Source organism: Lycorma delicatula, chromosome 3, assembly GCF_047948215.1.
Source record: "Lycorma delicatula isolate Av1 chromosome 3, ASM4794821v1, whole genome shotgun sequence".
NCBI lineage: Eukaryota > Metazoa > Arthropoda > Insecta > Hemiptera > Fulgoridae > Lycorma > Lycorma delicatula.
The window spans coordinates 5,346,183-5,371,058 of record NC_134457.1 but is presented as its reverse complement, the minus strand read 5'-3'; the positions used below and the strand labels follow the sequence as shown (position 1 = coordinate 5,371,058).

The 24,876-nt window shown below is 31.2% G+C and overlaps 1 protein-coding gene across 1 annotated transcript in view; it reads left to right on the top strand.

Moving 5' to 3' along the window:
* PIG-O (phosphatidylinositol glycan anchor biosynthesis class O) overlaps nt 1-24,876 on the top strand; it is a 43,458-nt gene that overhangs the window by 9,875 nt on the left and 8,707 nt on the right. The window contains exons 2-5 of the mRNA XM_075359381.1: nt 7,361-7,431; nt 10,426-11,940; nt 12,765-12,971; nt 20,813-21,015. Of these exons, the coding sequence (XP_075215496.1) occupies nt 7,361-7,431; nt 10,426-11,940; nt 12,765-12,971; nt 20,813-21,015 (1,996 nt within the window). The remainder of the gene's footprint in view (nt 1-7,360; nt 7,432-10,425; nt 11,941-12,764; nt 12,972-20,812; nt 21,016-24,876) is intronic.

Genomic DNA, 24,876 nt, shown 5'->3' with positions numbered 1-24,876 from the left:
TCCCCTTCTTAGAAAAAAATTACCAGAGATTAACAATTGGGTAACAGGACTAAAAAATCACTCTGTAGTATAATCTCTTGTAAACTAATATTTATATATATATTTTTTTTAAAGAAGTGATGGAATTAAAAAGATTGTTTCATCATTAATTTCAAAATTGTTTCATTTACATAACAGCGTTTACTATTAAAACAAGCTGTAGTAAAATTCTTTTAATAAATTTTATTATTTCAAGTACATTATCAAGTTTTTGTATGCTTCCTAGTACTATCAAATACTGCTATCTAGTGGTGCGATTCGTAAAGGTACATTGAAAAAATGAATAAAATTGTCTAAAAAAATTTGACAAATTTTTTGAAAATATTCTTTGATACTAATCTAATTGAACTAAATGCGTTTTCACATTTATTTTTTTTTTCTCCATTTTCATATCGCAGTTAGCTTAGGTCATGTTTAGAACTGTAAACCTAGCTTGTTGACTTCATCACCTTTTGTCGATTAAGTTCTAATGAACTCTGTGATAAAAGGTGTTGAAAATAACCTTCTCCAACATCAATATAACACTGCACACATTTCATTTTTTTTTAAAACACTTTAACCAGCTGATGTACTGGAATGGCACATGAACTTTAACCAGTTGATGTTTTGAAACAGCATATATTCAAGAGTATGTATGCTGTTGAGGTTTTTAGTTCATCAATCATGCTTGGTCTGTTGCAGTAGTATGCTCGTTTCATTGCCTCCCATAGAAAGAAATCTGGGGCTACAAACCCCTCAAAATTATATGTTCACCAAAGACATTCATAAAAAATCATTGATCTTTTAGCTGTGGTGTCATCTTGTTGGAACCAACCGTGATTGATTTCTACTTGTGTTAACTGACTAATAAAGCTTTGTTAAAACAGCACAATAACAATTGCTATTAACTGAATTTAAAAAAAAAGATTGGACCCACAATGCGTGTTCTATTCATACTACCCAGAATCCAATTTTTGTATAATGTAAAAATTGTTCATGTAATTCATGGGGGTTAATTGTTAACCAAAGTTGTGTTTTTGTGAATTAATATACCCTCCCAGATGAAACCACGCTTCATCTGTAAAAGATGTAATGTCAAGGATACTACTGAATTTTGGTCAATAAAGCATTTAAACCATTGACAATTTAGCCAATTTTAATTTAGTCTTTTGCCATGATGATCAATTATTAATAATTGGTTTCAGTTCTTGAACATATTACTTTGTAGGGGAAAAGTTTCAGTTCTTTTCCTAACAGTTTTATGTGTGGTTGCAAGTCCGATATCTTGCTGCTGTGCTAACTTACGTGTTGACTTTGTTGGACTTTCAGTCATAGCATCTGAAATATCAAGTAGCTTGTTTATTTAGTTCTAAGTGGTCTTCCACTTCGATCAGGATCTTCAACAGAGCCAAACTTCAATGTTGACCGAACCTTTTGACTAGAGTTCGAACTGCATTGCGGTGAGGAACATAAGTATTTGGAAACTTTTCACAAGACTTGTTCTTCACTTGTATACTTGTCACCTTTATGAAAGACATGTTCATCAAGAAAAATGTGTTATTCTACTGAAAGGACCGTTATGTTTCTCACAACTATTGATTGCAATAAGTAAAAAAATAACACAAAATGAAATGAAATGTAGTACGTTCAATCACAACTCAACAACTGACATCTTGGTTTATTACTGAGCAATGTTCAACGAACCTACAGGGCAACCAAACTAAACCAAACTAACAATATTTGAATGTACTATTTGTATATACATATGTCTCCATATATGTATATACATATATAATCATCATCTGGTATTCTGCATGGCGGCAGCAGGTTCTTACACCACCACTGTCTCTATTTATTTCTTCCCCAACCATTCTTCATCCCTTTGTAGTTTCCAATCTTCTTCTCACCTATTACTTCATCATTCTTATTCCTTAATTCAGTTCCTGTTAGTCTTCCTCATTGTCCGTGCTTTACTTCTATACAAGACACTCCATATATAGAAATTGGATAAACTCTTTTTTAACAACATATAAACGTCCAGAATTTTATATACACATACACAGCACTTATTTTTACATTAAAAATTTTTTCCATGCCATTCTATATTATTCTATATTTTACAATCTCTGTTGAGTACTTAGTAGTGATTTCTTACCTCTTAGATAATTTTTTTTTTTTTTTATATAAAAGATGAAATAAAACTTAAAATTTATAGGAGTGTAAGCTTGTTATAAAAGTCATTCAAACAAAATTAATTATTTTACTGCTATTATAATCTTTTAGTAGAAAATGAGATAATGAAATGTTATTATTTAAATATAGTTTAAATATTTTTAAAGTGTGAATTATGAATTGTTGAAAAATTGTAATGTGTTGTTTCCCTACGCTAGTCATTGTATTTAGAAACAAATACTTGTGTATTGAGTACATCTTTTAAATTTATTTATTATAAACAAATTTTACTTCATTCATTTTATTTTCATTACTGTTATTTATTATGTTAAATTTTTTCAAGTGTGAAGGTTGTAAATTTGTTAATTATAAATTGGTATGTTTTCTATACTTCAGAATAAGTGTTTATTTCCTCATACATAAACAGTGTATATAGATCATGGTTTATTATATACTTGTGCTTGTAAATGTTAGTTTTAAAACCTTAACAATGGTAGATTTTTATAATATACAACATATAAATAAATCAAGTTATAAGTATCAATTTAAAATATGAAAATAAAATGGATTTTAGTATTTTTATATATATATATATATATATATGTTGTGAGTAATTCATAATGAAAGCCCAGCAAAAACTACTGAAGATAAATTGATGAAAATTTTAATATATGTTCTTTTATGGTGTAAGAGCAAACTAAGATAGGATTTTTTTTTAATTCTAAGTATAAAGAGTTAAAATGGAGTAACAAAGCAATTTACTATATTTTTAATTTCTTGTTAACAAATGAAGATATCAACTTGATTTTTGATGTGTGTAATCTTCGTGTGAAATCTAAAAATCAATTCATATTTTTTGAAATTCGACCTTGAAAGAGTAAAGAAAGGTAAAATAATTTTGAACAATAATTGCAAATTTCCCCCATTTCCAACTCTAATAAATGAGGTTTTCACTAAATTTGGGCTTGCAAGAACTCTACAGATAAATATCTTCTTTTTTTTGTTTTGTTTTTAAACGCCACCAGGGCAACTGGTCCTCGCCTTTAAGCAAAACACAGTCACCTCGGAGTGTTGTGGCAGCAGTCTCTGTTTGCTCTCACTAGCCACCTTCTGGGGCTTTCCCACTGTGGTCTCCCTGACTTCACTAGGACACACCGACATTCCTCTTACAAATAGCCGCTATGCCCTTCCGCTAAGGAGCTACCCATCCTGTCCCTAATCTAACAGTTCCAGATGTGCGTTTTGCACATCCTTCACTTTGCGACCCATTCATACCTTGAGAGTTCTTTATGCCATCATCAGGGAGTCCCGACCCCTCCACTCTTGAATGTGGGTGGACCCGAACACCCTAGGCAAAAAGACTACCTTCCTGACCCTGCACGTCGCCACGCTTCAATCCTATTTTTTTTTTTAAATTATAACATTCCGTTACGCATACATGAGTGCACCTCATCTTACTTCATATCTAAAAATGAATTTTGATTTTTGAAAGGGGTGCGATTGTGTATGATACGGTGGCTCAGCCAACACAGCCAGTGCCACTGTTACTGTATGTGCCATGCGACTTCCTGCACCTGCCTTTGGATATTTGGCTGAAATACATAAAATTTTATTTTGATGGGGAATCTATATATATATATATATATATGAGGGTAAATCAAATATAAAGTGGAATTTTTGTTTTACAATTTATTTAAGGATAATAAAAATACATACTCCCAGTATTATTTTTGTATCTAACTTCCTCTTTTGGAAACACATTTTTCTCAGCGGATAGGTAGCATTTTGATCCCACTATCATAAAATGAATGTGTGTAATGTCAACCAATTGCGCATGAACGCTTCAACAGAAGCATCATCTTCAAATTTCTGCCCTCCAAGTGCTTCTTTTAGTGCTCTAAACAAATGATAATTGCAGGGTGATAAGTCTGGACTGTATGGAGGGTGCTCCAGTGTAAAGTCCAGAATAAGGATGCAATTTTTTCTTTTGTTTGAGACATGGTATGGGGCGGAGCATTTTTTCATGAAGCAGAATGACATCTTGGATTGGAGATTGATGTGTTTTTTGATGATATGCGAGTTTTGCTTTGTTTAAAAGTTGGCAGTAATACGCAGAATTCACTGGACAACGTTCATGGGGAAAATCAACCTGCAAAACTCCTTTGAAATCAAAAAATACTGTGGCCAGAACCTTTCCAGCTGACAGTCGAGTTTTGGCTTTAATGGGTGCAGTTTCTCCACTTTTTTGCTACTTCATACTTGCCTGTTTTGATTCTGGGGTGTAATGATGCACCCAGGTTTCATCACAGGTCATGATTCGATGCAAAAAAAATTCTCCTTCAGCTTGGTAATGATTCACAACTGCTGCCACACCTGTAACTGATAGCTTTTCCAACCTTCAGTGAGAAAATGAGGGACCCTTGTGCTGCCACTTTTTTAAATCCAAGATTGCCAGTAATGATTACCTGAGCACTGCCGTTCCTTATTTTTATCTCAGAAGCAATTTCTGAAATTGTTAATTGACGGTCATTTTCGATAAGGCGACAAACCATGACAATGTTTTCAGAAGTAGCGCTTGTCCTTGGGTGACATTGGTGACCTTCATTTACAACTAATTCTTCTGAAAACTGCTTACACCAATCATACACTTAGTCTTTTTAAGTGTGTTGTTCCCGAACTGTGCCTAAAGTCTTCTCAAAATTTTGGATGGTTTCAAAACTCTGTCGTGAGAAATTTATTAATAATACGTTGTGCAACACGCTATGATACCTCCTGCTCTGACATTGTGTTACTGACTAAAAAAAAGTAGTGAGCTGGCTTTTTAAGAGTGGGATCCCCTCCATGCATCCCTATGTACAATATTGAGAAGCCATGCTCCTCTCCAATAGCCATGCACCGACAACAAAATTCTGATTTATGTTTGATTCACCCATGTAGCAATATTCCTGTAGAAAAATTTGTACAGAATGTTTTTCCTCATTTCATTTCTTGTGTGATTTTTACATTTTTGTTTGCTAATATCATCTTAAAGTGGTAGTAGTCATCAAAAAACCACATTTCACTATTATTTTTCTCATATGTCACATGAAATAGTTTATTGAATGACTATTTTGTTACAAAATTAAGTAATTTGATAACAATAAGTCAAAGGACGCTGTTAGTAAATTGTAAAATAACAGAATCTATCTTCACATTATATTTAGTGCAAAAACAAATGATAGCATTTTGATCAGTGTTGTGATTTTTTGCAAAATTATGATTATTCTGGTTGTTTTTTCTAACAGTCTCTTGGCTATGCCAGAATTTCCTTATAGTAATGCTTGGTCTCTGATGTGCCTTCCGAAACCTATTCTTTTAAAATTATTCCCTTGACATAAAAAAACACAATGAGCAGGCTTTAAATTTGGACTTGTTTTGATGAGCTTTTTTCATTATTAGTGATGTTAGTATTTACTGAGGTGATTTTCTCAAGCAGTCTGACTAAATTTTTTAATTTTTTTCGGTTTATGAAGTTGAAAGTTGTCCAGGGCATTCATCATTTTCTACATTCTGATATCCTTCACTGAATCATTTTTGCAACTCAAAATGTGTACACAAAATTTAGTCTTCCCCATAAGCGTCAGTAAGCTTTTTGAAAATATTCTGTTTGTGTTCTATTTAAGTTTACTAAAAATTTCAAATTGATATGTTGTTCAACTTTTAAACTTAACAATTATTGTGGCGCACAACATGTGACTCAGTATCAACTGAATGCCTAAGAATGTTGGTTACTGTTTGCAGAAACCTTTGTGAATGGTACTAAATCATGTGTCGCTATTCTGTCTATTGTTTTAATAATTTTCTGGTTCTTTGCATTTGTGCAAAAATAAAGTTTGTTTCAAAAGGTTTTAGTGTAAAATTAGTTTTCGAAAATTGTCAGCTGAATATTGTTGTGATAAGTCAAGTGAAATTTTTGAAATTTTTTTTCTCGTATTCATTTTTAAAAATTGATAAATTTTTATTAAACAGAAATAAGTGTTATGATAGTCTAAATGAAGAGTATACATCGTTAACCAGTATGAAGATCTGTAAAGATCAAAATTGTGACTATTTGGACTTTGGTTTTGAGCTCATAATGTGGTCTGTATATGAAATTTTCAGCACCAGAGTGCATGCTGTCAGGCAAATGGAAACCACTCATTCAAGTGTAATTAGTAAATTTCATAACTACTTTACTAGGAGGCTAAAAGAGTTAAATCTACAAAAGGGTAGTTTTTTATGAGCAGGTATCAATACCAAGCACTGCTTGGTATTGATACCTGCACAAAGCTACTTTAAAAATACCTTTGTACAATAACACAATCGGCCACAGAATACAGCTCATAGTGGAGACCTCTTTGATCAATTAATTGAAGAATTAAATGTGGAGGAATTTGGCTTGGAGGTGGAGGCCACAGATAATAATGACAATAATAATGATAATAATAACAGATAATAATGATGTGCCGTTTTGATTTGTTCTGTATAATTTATGGATAGTAGTAATATTGTTGAACGCCTGTCTGTAAAAGTATCACTGCTAGTTATATAACTCAAGGCTTGTTTGTGATCTTGGTACATTTATATCTGATAGCAGTCTGGAGTGGAGCAAATGCTTTGTCTCCACTGTTTTGTTCCAGATGCAAAATTGTCATTCATCTCATCTTCTGAAGTTATACGTAACGGTGGTTCCGAAAGAGAAGTTTAATTCCATGATTTGAGAAAGTGTGTGTCAATTAATAGGCTCATCCATTCCTCTAATTACTGCCATACTTAGTTGAATTTGTTCAATTACGTTGTTTTGTGATCTAATATGCATTTTATTTATTTTTACCTAATCTTTGCAAAACATTATTCACTGTTTGGCAAAGCGGTACTAGTTAGAATTTGACACAGGCTGCCTTGGGAAAATTTTAATTCAGCAAGGGCACTGAAAATTGAAAAAGCTTGGGAACTCGCTTAATCAGTTCCTATATTTGTTAAATAAGGGGCAGGCAGTTTTGCTACCAGTGCCCTTGTTTTCCTACCAGTGTTCTACTCTGTTGGAGTAGAACAACTCCATTGCTCTATGAATAAAAAAGATTAAAATTTCAATGTTGAGTTTGTGTGTATGAGAAAGGGAGAGATATTTAATAAAAAATTTTTTTTTCAGAGATGTAATTGAAGTGATGGACAAGGATACAATGCTGTTTGTTATTGGAGATCATGGAATGACTATGACAGGTAATAAGTTATTTTTATTTTTTGGAATATTTGTTATAGTTACCCAATTTTCAGTAGGTTTAATTATGTTTTGTAGATATATATATTTATATGTATATAATGTTTTAGTAATATTAATGTTGTATGTTGGGTAATTAAAAGTTAAGACAGGCTTTTTGTTTCTTTTATTGTATTAATCAATTAGTTTATTGTATTGTTTATTTTGAACTATAAATCATCTTTATTATGCCAAGAATAAGAAATTATAATAAGTTTCTTTTAAAATAGGTAATTATCCTTTAAACGTTTTTTATTATTCCAGTGGCATTCACTCCTGTAATCATTAGCTACCAATAAATGTCATCAGCATGCTGTGAAACTGCACTCATATTATTTAACTTCTGTGATTTGCAAGAATTGGTTTATTTAAATATGGCTTCTTAATTTATCAGTATTTTACATTTATTTCACACCTTTTAATTTCTAGAATGTTACTCCCTGAAATAGTTCAAGTGTTATCAAACTGTATGGTCATAATCTTACCCTGGACTGCTAAGCTTAATTATGATTAATTTCATCTTTAAAATGATGTACAATCCGTATTCAATGCAATGTTATAAAAATAATTTGTTTTGGCTTTAGTTGTCTTCTATTTCTTATCTTTTTCAATTTTTGTCTATGAGATGTTTTAATGCCATAACTGTCATTTTATTAAAGAGTTTTCTTTCTGCAGGGTTACATTTTTTATGCACCTAACTTACATAAGTTTGATTAAAGGAAGAACTTTTGTAAGATATGTGTCGCTCATCACTTCGAAAACAGTGGAGCTATTCTCAAAATTAAAAAAACATTCCATGCCAGAGAATATGAGGAACATGAGTATCTTCATAAATAAAACAATAAGTTTTGTGCGTGGTTAGGCACCTGGGTTGTGCAGATTTATCCATCATCTCGCTGATCTTTATAAAACCTGTTCTGAAATTTTAAAGGACTGATAATAATGCCTTTAATATTCATAGATTATGAATAATAGATGAAAAAGTTATTTTCTAATAAAAGAAGAAATCTGTATTTTCAATTTGGTGTTTTATTTGAACTTTCATCAAGCTTTTTTGTTTTATCTGAGTGAATGTTATTTCATGACATTTCTTTGTTTTGAGGCGATTAAAATAAGAAAAATATAATTTCAGTTTTGTGGTAAGTAAATAAATAGAGAAGTAGATCTTTTATTCAGATCATTATATAATAAAACATTATGTAAATCATAAGATAAATTACATAAAAACATAAGGTTTTAGATATAAAAACAAAAGGTAAAAAATAGATGTGATTAAAGTCCATAATACAATCATGAAATAATGTTTTAAGTTAAATACATTAAACATAAAAATTACTACAAATTAATTCACAGTTCACAAAAAAATTATTGAAAATTATTTTGAGCACATATTTATGTACATGTACATATTGCTGATAAACAATTTGTTTTTTGTTTTAAATTTATTGACATTAATCTTGTTTTCATAGATTTATTGTAATTGTATTTTAAATAAATTGGTGGGAAGATTTTCAAGTATTACATTTGTAGTAATAGTAGTGGTACAGGTGGGCCAAATAAAACGAGACCAGGAAAAATTTAATAATGAAAATGAAAAGTAATATTAAATTACTTACATTTATTGATTCAATTACAGTGCTTTTCAAATAGTGTTTACAATGTTGGAATGTAATTTCAAAGTTTCCGGTCAAAATGCTCACCACCAGAGCTAAATCCAGTGCATAACAAAGTTCACTGCGGTGAATCATGTTCAGAAAAACTTTCTGCAATTCTCCAACTTGAATCCTGACAGTCTGTTGTCGTATATTGTCTTTGAACAGTTCCAGTATCCATAGGCTGTTCTTGAGAACTATCCCATTCAGATAAGACCCAGAGGTAAAAATCCCATGACGATAGGTTTGGAGATGCGGGTGGCCACAAGGCCTTACTGATTGTTCTGTCCTTCATGAAATCTCAGTGGATTCAAGCAAGAGACCAATTGGAAGTGTGGCAAGTCTCTCCGTCTTGTTGGAAGTATCCATAAGAAAGTTCTTCTGGAGTCAGGTTATGCGTAAATTCTTCATACAGTCATAAATAGATCTGTATTAATAGTTTCCTCAGTGAATATTGATCTGATAAAATCCGGCTTCCAGAAATTGCACACCACAAACCAATTTTTAAATCTTGGAACGGTTTCTGATTGGTTTCATTTGGGTTTTGTGTAGTCCAGTGCCGCGTATTCTGAGAATTAACGTAGTCTGATAAATGGAACCACACTGCATCTGTTGAAGAGAAAAGGTTCAAAGAATCCTTCGCTAATATTTTGTAAAAGCCACTAGCAGTAATTTATTTGTTTTCCCTTATCATATTGTTTTAATTCATGTTCAAGACTCGTATAGTAAGCTTTCGTGAAGCTTACTATACGTAAGCATAAACCGTGAAGTGTATGCCGACTTAGTGTTCAAGAAACTCCTGTTTGTTGGACTAATTATCGTGTTGACTTCTGAGGACTTCTTCCAATACAATTTGCTTTTTCACTAAATCTTGAATTGTTGATTTTGCAGGCACATTACTTCTAGAATACATCCCTTGAAACTTTTCACGAACCAAGTTTATTGAAGTTGTGTGAACATATTACTTCACAATAAAAACTGTCTCTTCAGTTGAATACATCATGATGGACAAACACCACCCAGTAGTAGAATCACCCACCATTGCCCACCATATGGCTCACTTGGTAGTAGAATTACATATGTACTATTACATTGCATATGGTCCTTTTTCTTATAATGTAATATAATGTTTTTTTGTTAATATTTGAATAAGTGCATTGTTATCAAGTAATAGTATATTTATTTGATGATTGCATTCAATATTGCATATAGAGTCATTTCATTTAATTTTTTGCTTATTAATTTATTTTTGTTTGAAACTGTTTAATTGATACTGTAAGTTGATGTAGATTTATCTTTTTTCAGGGGATCATGGAGGTGATAGTGAAGCAGAAGTAACATCAGCAATGTTCGTCTATTCACCTGGACATGTTCTTGTCTCTGAAGATAGTGAGAATGGTGTTGATGAATCACAGAGTGGTATTGTTCGACAGGTGGACATTGTACCGACAATGGCTACTATTCTTGGTGTCCCGATACCATTCTCCAATATTGGAACTGTTATAACGAATGTGCTTCCTGCTGGCGGGAACAGTTCGGATATCGCTTCAAACTGGAAAATTGTTACATCTGCTCTCTGGGCTAATATAAAACAAGCAACGTTATACATTCAAGAATACTCTAAAAATAATAAACAATTTCCTGTAGAAAAAATGAGTTTACTTTTAAATAAATATCATAAATTAAGAATGGAAATGGAACATTTAGTTGGAACTGATGAACTTTTTGATTTTATTAATGATGGCCGTGAATACTTAAAATCATTAAAAGAAATGTGTGAACAAGTGTGGGTACAGTTTGATTCATTTTCTATGTCTCGAGGCCTAGTTATCGTCTTCCTAACACTGGCTCTTACATTCCTTATTGTCGATGGTACTCCGGGTGATAGATTTCAGAACATTTTGGATGGTAGTTTTCTTTTTTTTGCATATGGCGCCATATTTTTTTCCATTTTACTTATTTTAATTCTTAATTATTTTGAGATCATTACTAACATTGAAATTTCAATATATTTTGCTACTGGAGCCTGTTCAGTGTTTGTCATGGCCATCACTGTAGTCCATCATTGGACTTCTATTGCTGGTAAGTGGTATGGCCTCAGTTCTATTACTGATTGGTTACATTTTGCTTCCAGGATAATTATTTTTCTTTCTGTAATCGGAGTATTTTCCAACAGTTATATTATAGAAGAGTCGTCAGTTATTTCTTTTCTATTTCTTACGTTGTTATGGTTTTCTGTTTTTGATACAAGACCGGATCGTTTGAAAAAACAAAAACTTGTTGAAAACTTTACTTTAAAGAGTGTTTTCAGTTCATCGAGAGGGAAGGTCATAATGTTTTCTTTATTGTTAAGTGTTATTGTGCGAATTTCTTCACGTTACTGGCGATGCCGTGAGGAACAAATTCGGTGTCTACCGAATAAAAGAATGTTATCGAATTCATCACAGTGCCTTTTGACCGTTCTCTGTTTTGCTGTGTTTATTACTGCCTGTAGGATCTGTCTTCGCAGCCTAGGAAACTTGGTTGGGTTTTCGCCGACAGTGTTCATCTCAAGATATGCACCTACCATTGCTGTTGTCAGTTTAGGGGGCTACTGGATCTTGCATTCACTCCCAGTTGAAACTCAAGGGAAACTCTTTGTGCCTTGGCAACTGCGACTTCTTCCCCGCACTGTCATTCTGATGACGCTCGGTGGAATCCTGACTTTGTATGTCCGTCCTCTCAGTGTTTATCATCTGACCGATTCTGCTGTCATTCCAACTGAGAATATTGTTCCTGCTCTTTTCCATCAGCTGAAAGAGTTGATGGTTCGGCGAACAGGTACAGTATCTGTTTTCTTTGTTTTTTGCAATAGTAGTAAGTTTTGTATTAAAGACTACTTCTGTTCTATGAGAATGATATTAGAATCTCTTGTTTTGCCAGTTTTTGTGTTGGGATCAATGTTGCTTTTACATTACATGTATATTATTAGAGAAGTTATTTGAAACTATAATAACTATTGGAAATTTTAACTATAAAATAGATTTATTTATCTAGTTGGAAGTAAATTTAGTGAAACAATTTTAATTAATTCATGTAAATCAATTTTTTTGTAATTATTTGCAGAAATAATGAAATTTTTATGAAATCACTTGCAAAATGTTCTATTGTTCTTTAACTTTGATTAGTTTTTGGAGCTGGTAGAATCATTTTAATGTGATCTTGGGTCTTCTGTTCTCCCTATTGCTACTAGTAGTTTAAGATTATAAATTCCAATTATGTTGGCATAAAGCATAATTCAAATTGCATTATTTCACTTTTATCATAATTGTTGGGCATATGCTAACTGTTGTAAATGTACAATGTATACAGATTTGAATTAATTTGATGTAATCAGTATATGTATTCTTAGACTGAATCGAATTTAATCTGCTTTTTTAAGTAGTTTAATATTAAGTATTTTTTTCTACTTCTATGGTCATTTGTGATTATTCCTGAAAAATACTAAATGTTAGTTCATGGATATGCAGAACTGTTGTTTGGCTGCAATAATGTTATATAACAATTTTTTAAATGTTGTATAGGTGTTTTAGTTGTAGTTCTATTAAATGCATATAAATGAGACTAGCTTTACATTATGATATTAATTATTTTTTGGTTTTCAGGAGGTGATGTGAAGGGCTACCCTGTTGTGTTTGGACTTGCGACTGCATACAGTGCAACATTACTCAATATGAGTGTGTTCCTTTGTCTTTTGGCAGGTCTTTTACTTGGACAAAATTCAGCTGCTTCTGCAGTGCTAATGGTCTTATCATTACTTTTATTTTCTGCTGTATCGGCTATCATTCGGCAGAACAGAATTATATTATCAAGTAAGGATTAGTTTTCAATTATATTATTTGGTAAAAGTTAGATAAAAAAGTTAAAAACATAATGAAATATATACAGAAAAAATTGTTATTGTAGTTTAGAAAAATTTGTTCTTCATCTGCCACCTTAAATTAATTCCTTTCAAGAAAAAATGTTTTGTTTTTGAGTTGCTTTATTTCTCTTTTTGAAATTTGTTATCTCACAACTTTATTTAACATAACTGGTGTAAATAATTTATTTATTTGCATTTTGTGATTAAGAGAATAAAGCCTGAAAATCAGGATTATGAATTTTTTTGGTGTTTTGTTATCAAGATTTGTCTTGGATGGAAAATATCATCAGTTTGTGCTTCTTGGACATGATTTATTTGAAATTTTAGACCAGTAGTTCCCTTAAAAAATCTTTTTTATAAGCTTTTATAGATTTACTTTAGAGCATAAAACGTAATGTTTGGAAGCTTATTTCTCCATGCATTTGAGTAGAATGCAGCGTTTTGATATATTAGTAGTAGTATTATGATTGATTTTATATTCTATAATGAAATAAATGATACCTGAATTTACCTGTATGCATATCCAGTATATTTATTAAATATTTATTTAAAGCTTTTTATTGAAATACCTAAGTATTTTACTGAAACAGTGACATATATTAAAATATAATATTTCTCAACATTTATAACTACTTGGACTTTGGCCCACTCCTTTTACGACTAACTACATGTCAAGTCATATTGTGAAGAGAATGCTCAATCAGTATTGCCACCCATTTTTCCAATTGGTTGCTATTTTGTTAGCATATTTTATTTTTCTCCATTGATTGTTGTTTGTTTATAACATTAATGTATGTTTGTAGGTTCACCCATTTCAGATAATTGTCTGGGGAATCCTTCCCCGTATTTTGGTCTCGCAGTAGGGATTGTCTCACCTTAAATGGTATGCTGAGGTGCTAAAAGAAAAGCGAGAGGTCTGTCCTGGAAACAGCCTGAGGTTGTGTTCGTCAACCTAAAGGAGAGGGCAGCTTCAAAAACAAAGCCAAGAGATAGACGAGTTTCAGGTCATCCTTCGACAAAAGAGGTAGAACATGAAAATTCAGAACATTAGAGAAACGAAAAGGGGTTAGACATCATTGCTGATGACAATGAGACCGTACAGGTCATCCCAGACTTTGTCAAAGTTGGAAAATCCAATGTGAAAGTCGATCTGAAAGCCAAGAGGCATCCAAAAGTAATAGTTTATGACATAGATTGGCGGTTGTCTTAGGCAAAGTTTGCGGCTCTCAGTAGGGAGCAAAATACTTTGAAGTCTGAATGTCGATTAGGTGGAAGAGCCTACATTCAAGTAGTGCTTAAATCAGGACATCTGAGAAGCAGCAGTGGTATGTTGTTAAGAAGTCTGGTGAGTTGACTTCTGATAAAATTTGAGAGATTAGACAACATGGCAATACCTTGTGGCAGGCAAAGTGGGATGAGACAGAGGATGGGCGTTATACGCATGATCTCTTTCCAAATTTTGTTTGCAACGCCTCTTGGGTACATCCTTATAAATTTGTGATGTAATTTCTTTTTTGCCATGGCGGTTTCAGGGACAGACTAGAAATTTGGCTTTATGAGTGCTTAAAGTATGAGTTGATGCACATCGAGACCATCAGTCTGCTTGATCTACTCATATCAGCGTTGGATCTCCATGTAAACTGGAGAAGCCGGGCCAAATGAGCAATTGTGGAGAATTTTATAGTCTATGTAGCAAAAGAAAAGAATTGTTGAGGGGATTGCCCCTGTTTGGATTTTGCCCTTACTTGTACTTTTGTTATTGTTCTGTTTTCAGTTATGTTTTAGTTTTTTTGTGTTGTGTGTTGAACTCTCTTATACCTATTCAAGTAGGTAGTCCAGTTCCTTCATTGTCGTTATAGTTTAGTCTGGTGGTTCCCAAACGTTTCGAGTGTGGCATCCTTTTTCAATTAAAATTTATCCATGGTGCCCTACCCTGAGAAAAAGTATGACTACTCGTAATTAAGAGATAAAAATAAATAAAACTTGTGTATCTTCATTATTTTTTTACTTTAAATTAATAATTATAGATGTCTTGGTTCAATTAATTATCAAAATTTTACAATATTTCGTGGTGCCCCTGTGAAGAGGCTGCGGATTTTCAGGGTGCTGTGGTGTACAGTTTGGGAATCACTGGTTTAGTCCATTCAGTCTTGTTTAAGACTTGGTTGATGTGTTTTGTTCGACTTCTCCGTAGATAGTAGTACACCGATGAGAATGCCGCTTGTGGCAGTTGCATCAGTGTCATCCTGGATGAGGCGGACTGAAATATTTCATCTGCTGAGGTTTTGAAGATGACCACCAGTAAAGCCTATAAGGGCTATGTACAGAAGGGGTGGTGGAGGGTGTCTTCCTCTATGGGGGTCAGGATGCTCATACAGATAGTCATCAAAAGTTTCCGCTAAGGTATAGTCTTAATCTAAATTTTCCCTAAAAGAAAGAAAAAAAATTCTTGAGAACCGGTCCAAGCTACTTTAGATGTAGACCATTCAAAATTTAAATATCTTCTTTTTCAGAACTCATGAAATCTGTTTGAGTTAAATGCCGAGTACATAAAAATTACAGCTTTATTTCTAGTTTGTGAGAATCGCATATGTGTCGTTTGACATACTGAAATATTTATTGCTATATTTTTGAATCGCATCAAAAATCTATGTTCTCCAAATATTTCCCTGGAAAAATCATTTATGTGTTTTTACTCATAATGTAAATGTTGATTATCTGAAATTACAGGACCGTAAAAACATTGGGTAAACAGTCGTGCTTTATGATTACTCTGTTTTAATAATGATTTCACCGATTGTGTGATCTTATTATATAAACATAAATATATAAATATTGACATGTAAAATTTGTAGTATAGAATCTTTGTCTTCATCTAGAAACCATTTTCCGCATGTCGCAAAATTAATTTATTATCATTAAAATGAATAAGTAGGTAGCTGTCATTGAATGTAAGCTTGTAACCGAAATGCAAAATAGATAATTAACCATAATTTTTTGAGCTTTATTTAATTTCTTACCTTGATCGTTTAGTTGCATTATCATTACGTCTTTTAATGAAAATCTCTTATATAATACAGATCTATAATGTTATTGCCATTGTGAGTAATATACTATCATTCATTTGAAACCAAATACTGACACCAAAGTGCTAAATAATGGACTTATAAAAGTAACACGATTAGATAGAATAAAATCGAGCTAACTAGACTATTTGTATTCTGATGTCCTGGGTTGTTGTTTGGCTGGTCTGTCCTTTAACCCAGTATGATTTATATTTTGCTTTGAGTGAATAAGGAGCCAATATAGATATTTCCATTACAGTAAAAGATAAAAATTATATTAGTATCAGAATTAAAACCGTTTGTATGATTTCACATGTGCGTGTGCGTGAGAGATCTGTATATCTTCATACAAATGAAGATAACCAGATAGATTTCTTTTCTCTTTAAGAAAACTTAAATATTTTATCATAAAAAATATTAATCTGAGATGTATATATTAATACAAATTGATTGTATTATTTCTTTTTATTCAATAAAGCTGAACATCTTGTATATTGTAAGTTTATTTCCATATTGAATACACATATTGCATTACTTGTGTATTTAATACTCTTGTTTACATTGTAGATTATGTCTTATATTTGTATTATGGTGAATTAATTAATTATGAACTTGAATTTTTAATTGCAAAAGTCTCTTGCAAAGCCTGCCGTAAATCGTTTAGCAAGTGGGAACTATTAAAAAATAATTTGTTATAAGCGCAACTTCCAGTTTTACTGGGCTTGTGTAAACTTGAAAGTAGATGAAATCAGTTTCAACAAATCAAATTCCTACATGAAAAATAAAAATAAATGGGGATGCGAACGACGCACAAAAGAAGAGAAAAAGCTTGTCTTTGGAAACGAAAGATTTCTCACTTTGATGTACACGTTTCAAAAAAGTGAGAAATCTTGCTAACAGAGATTTTCCACCTACTCAGTGGAATGAGAGAAGACAACAGAAGAATGGAGCAAGAATTAAGAGAATCTATCAAACTTTATCATACAGATATTGAAGATGTCCTTAAGAGAATTAATCTTCAAGAAAAGCAATTTTCCTTCAGTCTTTAGAGGTTAAAAGCTCAAGCTAGAAAAATTAATGACCTTAAGAAGGACATGAAGACTTATATTGTGCTGTTTCTGAATTATAACAGTATTTCATAGCTAACTGCTTTGAATTGCATAACTACCCTGGATAAAAACGAAGACCTTCTGAGTGTAGTTTAGATTTTTGGAAATGCTGTAGAATATAACATCACGGATCTACAAATCAGTAACTTTTATCGTCTTCCTGGTGGCCAAGGTGATAAACCTTCAGTAATATTGATAAAATGTACAAGGAGAATAGGTGAAGAGGAATTACTGCAAAGAAGAAGAAGAAGAAGAAGAATTAAACGAGACTGACACGTTACTTCAATCTTTCACAGATATCCTCTATATCTAAATGAAAGCTTGTCTTTAAAAAGAAAGAAAGTGCAAGCACTGATGAGAACAGCAAGATGTGACAGAGGTTTTAAATATTTGGAGATCTGGTGCAAAATGTTGAGAAAAGCAGGTCACTTATTATATTAGAAATGGATGAAGATTTGAATAAGTTAAGTTACATAAGTTTCAATATATAACAATCTAACATAAGTATAACTTAAATAAGTTAGTGTTTTCTTTCTCTATTGCTATACTCCTAACCTATGAACATTGATGATTTATTACTTTGTGCAGTCCAAGATATTCGAAGCAAGAGAGAAAAGTTTGATTTATTTTTGCGTGAATTGAATAAGTTTAATGATAAAACCTATATGTATTTTGTTAACTGTGACTTGGATTTATAGTAACGAGATCAAATTGTATCCTATTGAGAATAATAACTGCTATATTCATTGCAGTGATGTTTATAGATCTGGTGGAATTGCAATTTATATAAAAAAAAAAAGATGTTAAAGTTCATTCTAAATAATACTGGTTGTTACTGCGGGTGGTTTAAAAGTAAATTTTTCAGATAAATGAAACTAAAATTTATATTATTGCTATGTATATACTTCATAACATGCCTTTACATAAATTCTAGAAGAAATTAAAGACTTCATACTATTTATAAACAAAGATAATGTTATCGTTAGGCGATATTATATCAACCTTCTGAAGTGAAATACTAATAGATGCATGTAAATTTATTATGTCTAATTTTAGTTTTGATTCTCTTGTTAATGAACCAACACAAATGTGTGGGTTAACAACTTCATGGTTAACACGTTTTACTTCACTCCACAAATAACTAAACATTATTTTTAGAGCTGATGTACTACAAATCGCAGACCACTGGTAAGATTAATCTATATGCAAACCAAATAATTAATCTCCATATGCCACACCAGACAAAACAATAAAAATAAAAAGAATGAATATTAACATCATTAAAAATTACTTATTAATACAGACTTATCAACTGGCTATGCATGCAATGATGTAGATAGAAAAACCATGGTTAAGCACTGAATTGCATAAGTCTGCGGGAAAGAAAAACAAATTACCTTTCAACAAGAAACTTATAGAATATTACACAAAAAAATCTTGATAATTTAAAATAGAAACTCCAGAGTTCAAAAAATAAATACTACCAGGATATTTTATCTAATTTAGGCAGAAACATTAAAAAAAGATGGCAAGAAATTGATAAACTGTGTGGAAAAAATAAACCAAATAACGAAATACAGTAGCATGAAAATTTATCTGAACACAGATGTTATTTAATAAATAGTAACTTTATTTAGAAAAAATCACATCTTACAATTTGTGAATATCTCTAGTAATTAACGTATCTTCCTTTACTCTTAATTGCTTCACATACACATTTGGCATCAATTCAACAAGTGTATTACACATGTTATGGTTTCATTTATATAATAAAAATAAAACTAAAAATTCAAAATTTGAATTTAAAAATTTTTAATTTTATTTTTGATTTGATTTTAGTTTGGTAAATGATCTTTAAATTTTAAATCTTAAGTATAAAAATTATTTTTAATTTCAATTTTAATTGTGATTTTAGTATGTAATTTGATAATGAATGATTTGTAAAAGTTACGTGGAGCAACTGATGATGCGAGTAACTCGTGAAAACACTCTTGCATGAATAATGGAATAAAGTAGATGTCACCCTATTTTATTTTATTTATTAATTCTGTACATAGGTTGATCGGATTAATATAGTATTATTATATATGAATATATATCCAGATAGCTGTATACAATTTAATTTATGTGTATGTAAGTGTATTTATTTAATTAAAAAAAATTATTTCCCATTCTGACACTTCGTGAAGTAATTTCAATAGTTAACCCGGTATATTAAGGATTTAAAAAAATCAAAGTGAATATTAAGGTGTTTTTTTTCATAACCATGTGTGGAATATTGAGGATGTATTACATATGTTTTGTATGTGTGCATGCGTGTGTGTAATTTTGAAAATTCAAATAATTCATTAACATATTGACCACTGTGTTTTATAGAGTTTAATATTAAATGAAATTTAAACCAGCAAAACACAGTAAATGATAAACTTTTTCCAAGGATCTATTTTCTTAGGATCTCCGCATTGTCAGTTTGTATCTAATTCTATAATTTCATTAAATTAATTTTTTTTTAAATTTGTGAATTTTGAATTTGTGGAAATTGTTACTGTTTCATAAATATTGAGATTTATTAAGGATGAATACGCAAATTCTGCTGTCCAGTACTGGAATGATGTAATACTTTAAACGGCATATTTTTCTTTGTTCTAATGCCGTAAATCATTCTAATGACATAGATTAATGAATAAATAAAATTTACTCTCATTTAAAAAGGTTCATAATATAATGTTACAAGATTCAAAATGAAAATTTAAACAGAAAACACTTTTAGCAGCAATACAATAAATATAAATAAAACTAATGAAAGTGTTATTTTTACACTTGGAAAATAAACACTTCCTGTTACTAATATAAAGGACCAATTAAGATAATATTTTAGTTAAAAGTTTTGTTGTGATTAATATAGTGAATTTCTGTTTTAATTGTTGGTGCGTATATAATTTATTTACACATTAATAGTTGCTGCCTTTCATTATGTTTACCTCTTCCTGCTATATCTATCTATCTATCTATCTAACTAATTCTTTTCTTTTATTGTAGTCCATATGCATTCTAAGAATTCATCTGTACTTATACAGACTGTAGTAGTGGGTTGTATGCTTAGTATACTCCACTCATTTCTTTCATAATATGATTCTTCAGAGCCTAAATTTAAGACAATATATGCATATAAATTGGAAAACAAAGTGCCAAACTGTTTACAAATAAAAAATTGCTTAAATCTAAAATTAGATGGTCATTTCAATTGTTAAATCAATCATAATCAGTAGATTCTGTGAAATTAGTGTATAAAAAATAGTAACTGAAACAATGATAATAAAGAAATAGTTATTAATTTAAAAAATTATTCTTGAACAGTTAAATAACAAAATAAGAATTGTTGTTTTAGGCAATTCCGATTGATTTTGCTTTATGTTCTATGTTTTATTATGCTCTATTCTTAGTCTGTGGTGAATTTTTCTCTACTTTGTATCATTTTCCAGTGTACATATCTTTAAATTTTAAGATTTATTAAATTTAAGTTTTTACATTTTTATTTAGATTTCTTATTCAGGTAATTGATTAGATATGATGTGTATGAGATAAGTAGATAATACATTTTTTTTTTTTTACTACAGCAGTGCAGTTATTTGATGTTCCATGGTGGAGTATAGTTTGTTGGGGCTTATCAGCTGTACATTTTTTCTATAGTACTAGTCATCAGCCAGTATTCTCTTCTTTGCATTGGGATGCTGCCTTTCTTACTTCAGCTGGATCTAATTTGGACTCGTTGCTTATCCCTGGACTCCTTGTGCTCTCAAACACATTTTGCTCCCAAATGGTACGTGTTAGCAGCGATCTATATTCTTGTTGTAGTTACATATAATTTTTAATAGTTTCCCTCAGCATAGATTATTTCCTAATTAAAAACATAACACAAAACTATATTGCTTGAAGATTAAAAAATATGACTCATCAGTTAATGATTTTAAGAAATTATTTAGTAACTATTTTTTGTTCATTGCAAATAGATTATTTCATACCCTTTTCAGCTTAACTATATTTTTAAATTTTAGGAATTTTTGTTTTGTCTTACCCTTCTCTTGTTATAAATATATAATGAAAAACAATATATAATTATAAACAAAAGAATGGTGCCTACAGTTTAACTAAAACAATTATTTATTTTCTAAAAAAAAAATTGATTTAAGAAATAGCCAATGCTTCCTTTGGCTAACTCAAGCATAAGCGAATCAAGGTAGCAAAACTGGCAACATAGTTTAGAGAATTTCTTGGTTGTATGTAATAACTCCTTTTTTAACATTTGTATAATAATAATATTGGGTACAGTATTGAAGTTAACAGTAATGAAGTGAATCTTTTGGAAAAAAGAAAACCGCAAAATATTTTCCAAATACTTTTGAAAATTTATGCAAAAATAAAGCTTATAGCCTTATTAAGCTTATATAAAATATTAAGCTTTAATAGCCATCAAATGACTGTTTTGTAAACATTGAAAAAGAAAAAGATTTGTTAAATTTTTTTGTTTCTCGGGACTAAAAAGGAGAATTCGCCTCCTCTTTGAAATAGGGGTGAGGATCCTGAAAAAAATTATAATTTTAGTGTGAAAATATTCACTAAAAAATCCATGATATAAGATTGTCATGTGATAATGATTTAATTGGGCTCTATATTCACAACAGTTGATCTACAGGTGTATTTATTATTTTTTATTGCATTTTTGAGGTCATATTATCTTCTGATAGTACTGTGATTTATACTTTCTTGAAAAATATACATGAACTTAAAAATATAAAAATAGTACACAGATTGGTTGAGACTGCCTAATTTACTGTACAGCTGGAGATTTAATAACCTGCACACTCACCATTATGAATAGTTAATTTTTATTTGAGCTACTTTATCTTATTTATTTTATTTTATGTATAATAATGTAAAAAAAAAATAAATAAAATATAGTTATGTTATAAATGAGTTATTAAATTCATTTAGAGTCTGGAAAGTGCATCATATTATAATACTGAGTGCGATTACATAGTAGAAATGAATATAGATCTGTATAGCTGCAAAAATACTATTATATGTATAGAAAATTAGAAATTTTTCCAATTTTCACTCGGCAGGATTTTTTGAAAAATTTCATGAGAAAAGTTATGGTGAATCCTGTTTTTCCATGACTATTTTGTGGTATCAGTAACTAAAATTGCAAGTAAAATTATTCTGAAAGAATTTCTGTGTTTGTTTTCACGTTGCTTTAAGGTTTGTTACAATGACTGTTGTAAGATTCAACATTATTAAATCCTTCAACATTCTATCCAGTAATTTAGCAGAAGTGCACATAATTATAGATACTTGGCGGCATTATTATAAAATTAAGTGATACACTAATATAGATAAAATTATATTATTTATTTAAAATGCTTATACAAGTTAAATAGTAGACAGCTGTTAAACGTTAACTAATATATGATTATTTAATAGTAGTATGGATATTAATATTAACTGTTATATGACTGGTGTCAGATGAAACAGATTTATTTTATGATTTAATTAGTTGTAAAGAATTAAATAGTAGTGGGCAAATCTCATTCTTATCTATTTGTAAGTGTGTGTTTAGTTTAATCAAATATTTATCTTTCAAATTATGTTTTCTTTAAGCAAAACTGAAAGGGTCTTACATTGACTACTTAATTCCATGCGGCTTCATTAATTGAATCGCAAGTTCAATGATGATTTAAAAAAAGTTGAAAACATTGACTGCTAATATACATTTTTGTTTTATAGTAAACAATTACTTTTACGTTACATTTTTTGTGAACTGAATGTCTGGTTGATGTAGCAGTTAGCTTGCTTCTAGATCAGTTAGTCTGCGATTTGATTTTCGGCGAGGATCTGGCAACTTTTATTATCATTTCATCTTTCTCATTTTATTAAAGTATGAGTATGTTTAAAAGCACTTCCAATGTAAAAAAAAAATTGCATATGTAATATATAATAATAATAATAATAAAAATAAAGTAAACAAGGGTCACAGCCACCTAAAGGTTCCAAATAAATAAACTGCACTAGATGTCTTGCAGAGTTCCAGTTTTATCACATCCCTGACAAGGAGTCTTATTCTTTAAGACTTACGGGGTTAGTGTCCCCGTGGGCTTAACCTCTGTAGTTTGTCTTCCCACTACTCACAGAGCTGCAGAACACTTTACACATACACTTCACCAATTACAACATATACCCTTACACAACTACACAACAACATCCTACACTGTTTCTTATTAAATTTACACTCGGTGGTGTTGTAACATTTTATGAGATGTAACTGTAACCCAAGGTGGAAACTATTGTGCTGATGGGTGGATGTCTCTATGTACGTGGTCTTGAATGATGTCTTCTGGGTGCCTGGGCGAACCCATTTGTATTTAGCTCTAGGCTCTGTACTCATGGGCTCTGCAGAGGTGGTCCTATATTTCTCTGGTACTTGTGGGGCCAAAATTAGTGCTACACAGGTACTCTAATGGTTGATGGTCCATTTGAAAAAAACCACCAATATTAATCTTGTGAATAGACCTTCATTAGCTTTGTCTAATGACAATAATTGTCCTGAGGTAAATAATAATGTAAATGGTGACAAATCACACCTGCAATATGCAAATGTCAGATTTGTAGTTCTACGCAGTAATCAAGAAGGTGGATGGCTCCCCGCATAAGGTTTCATCTTTCCTGATCAATAAGACTGGTTCAAGCGGCTTCCCCAAGAACATAAGAAAACTAAGAGTGGATCAATACTAATAAGAGACTTTCAGTGAGATGCAGAATCGATTGTTCTTACGTTTAATAAATGTGGGCAGTATAAGTACTAGTGCAGTATATCATAAAACCGTGAATACTAGCTTAGGAGTAATTTTTTGCCGAAATCTTCTTGTGAAGGATGTTGGCGAAATTGCCGAAAAGCTTTGTTCCCAAGATGTTATAGAGGTGAAGAGATTAATGAAACGTCAGAGTGGGATGTAACAACCTACTCCCTTCCTTATTTTAACCTTCAACCAACTCACAGCACTGGAGTAAATTAAAGTTGGACACCTATTGGTTAGATTACAACCATTTGTCCCTAACTCACAGTGATGTTTCCAATGTCAAAAGTATGGCCATACCACAACTTCTTGCCTGAAACCACAGTATGTGCTAGATGTGCAGAAGAAGGCCACAAAGATACTGACTGTCAGGAGGAAAAAATGTATTAGCTGTGGAGGGTTTAATTCTGCTTTCTCGGTGATTGCCCAATTTTTAAAGAAGAAAATGCAATTCTGAAAATTTGTGTTGAGCAGAAAATGTCATTTCCAGCTGCATGAAAAGAATACAAAAAGACATTGAACTCCCAGAACCTAGTTAAATCAGACGTGTTCTTTACTACCACTTCATCAAACGAAGCCCCTGCAAATGCTGGTAATAAACAGTGTGAAACCTGCAATGAATTAAAACAGATCATTAAGATTTTGTGTGATCAAGTTACCTCACTCACAGCAACTTTTCAGATCGAGTAAGAGCACAGGCAAGAAAAAAGGTATTAGTAGAAAGACCGACATTGGTTTATTGAAAACCACTTAAATCACTATGCTGCCAAAAAAATCCCCATTACACCACCTACACAGCAAACTAAAAAGATCTCTTAAAAAATTAACAC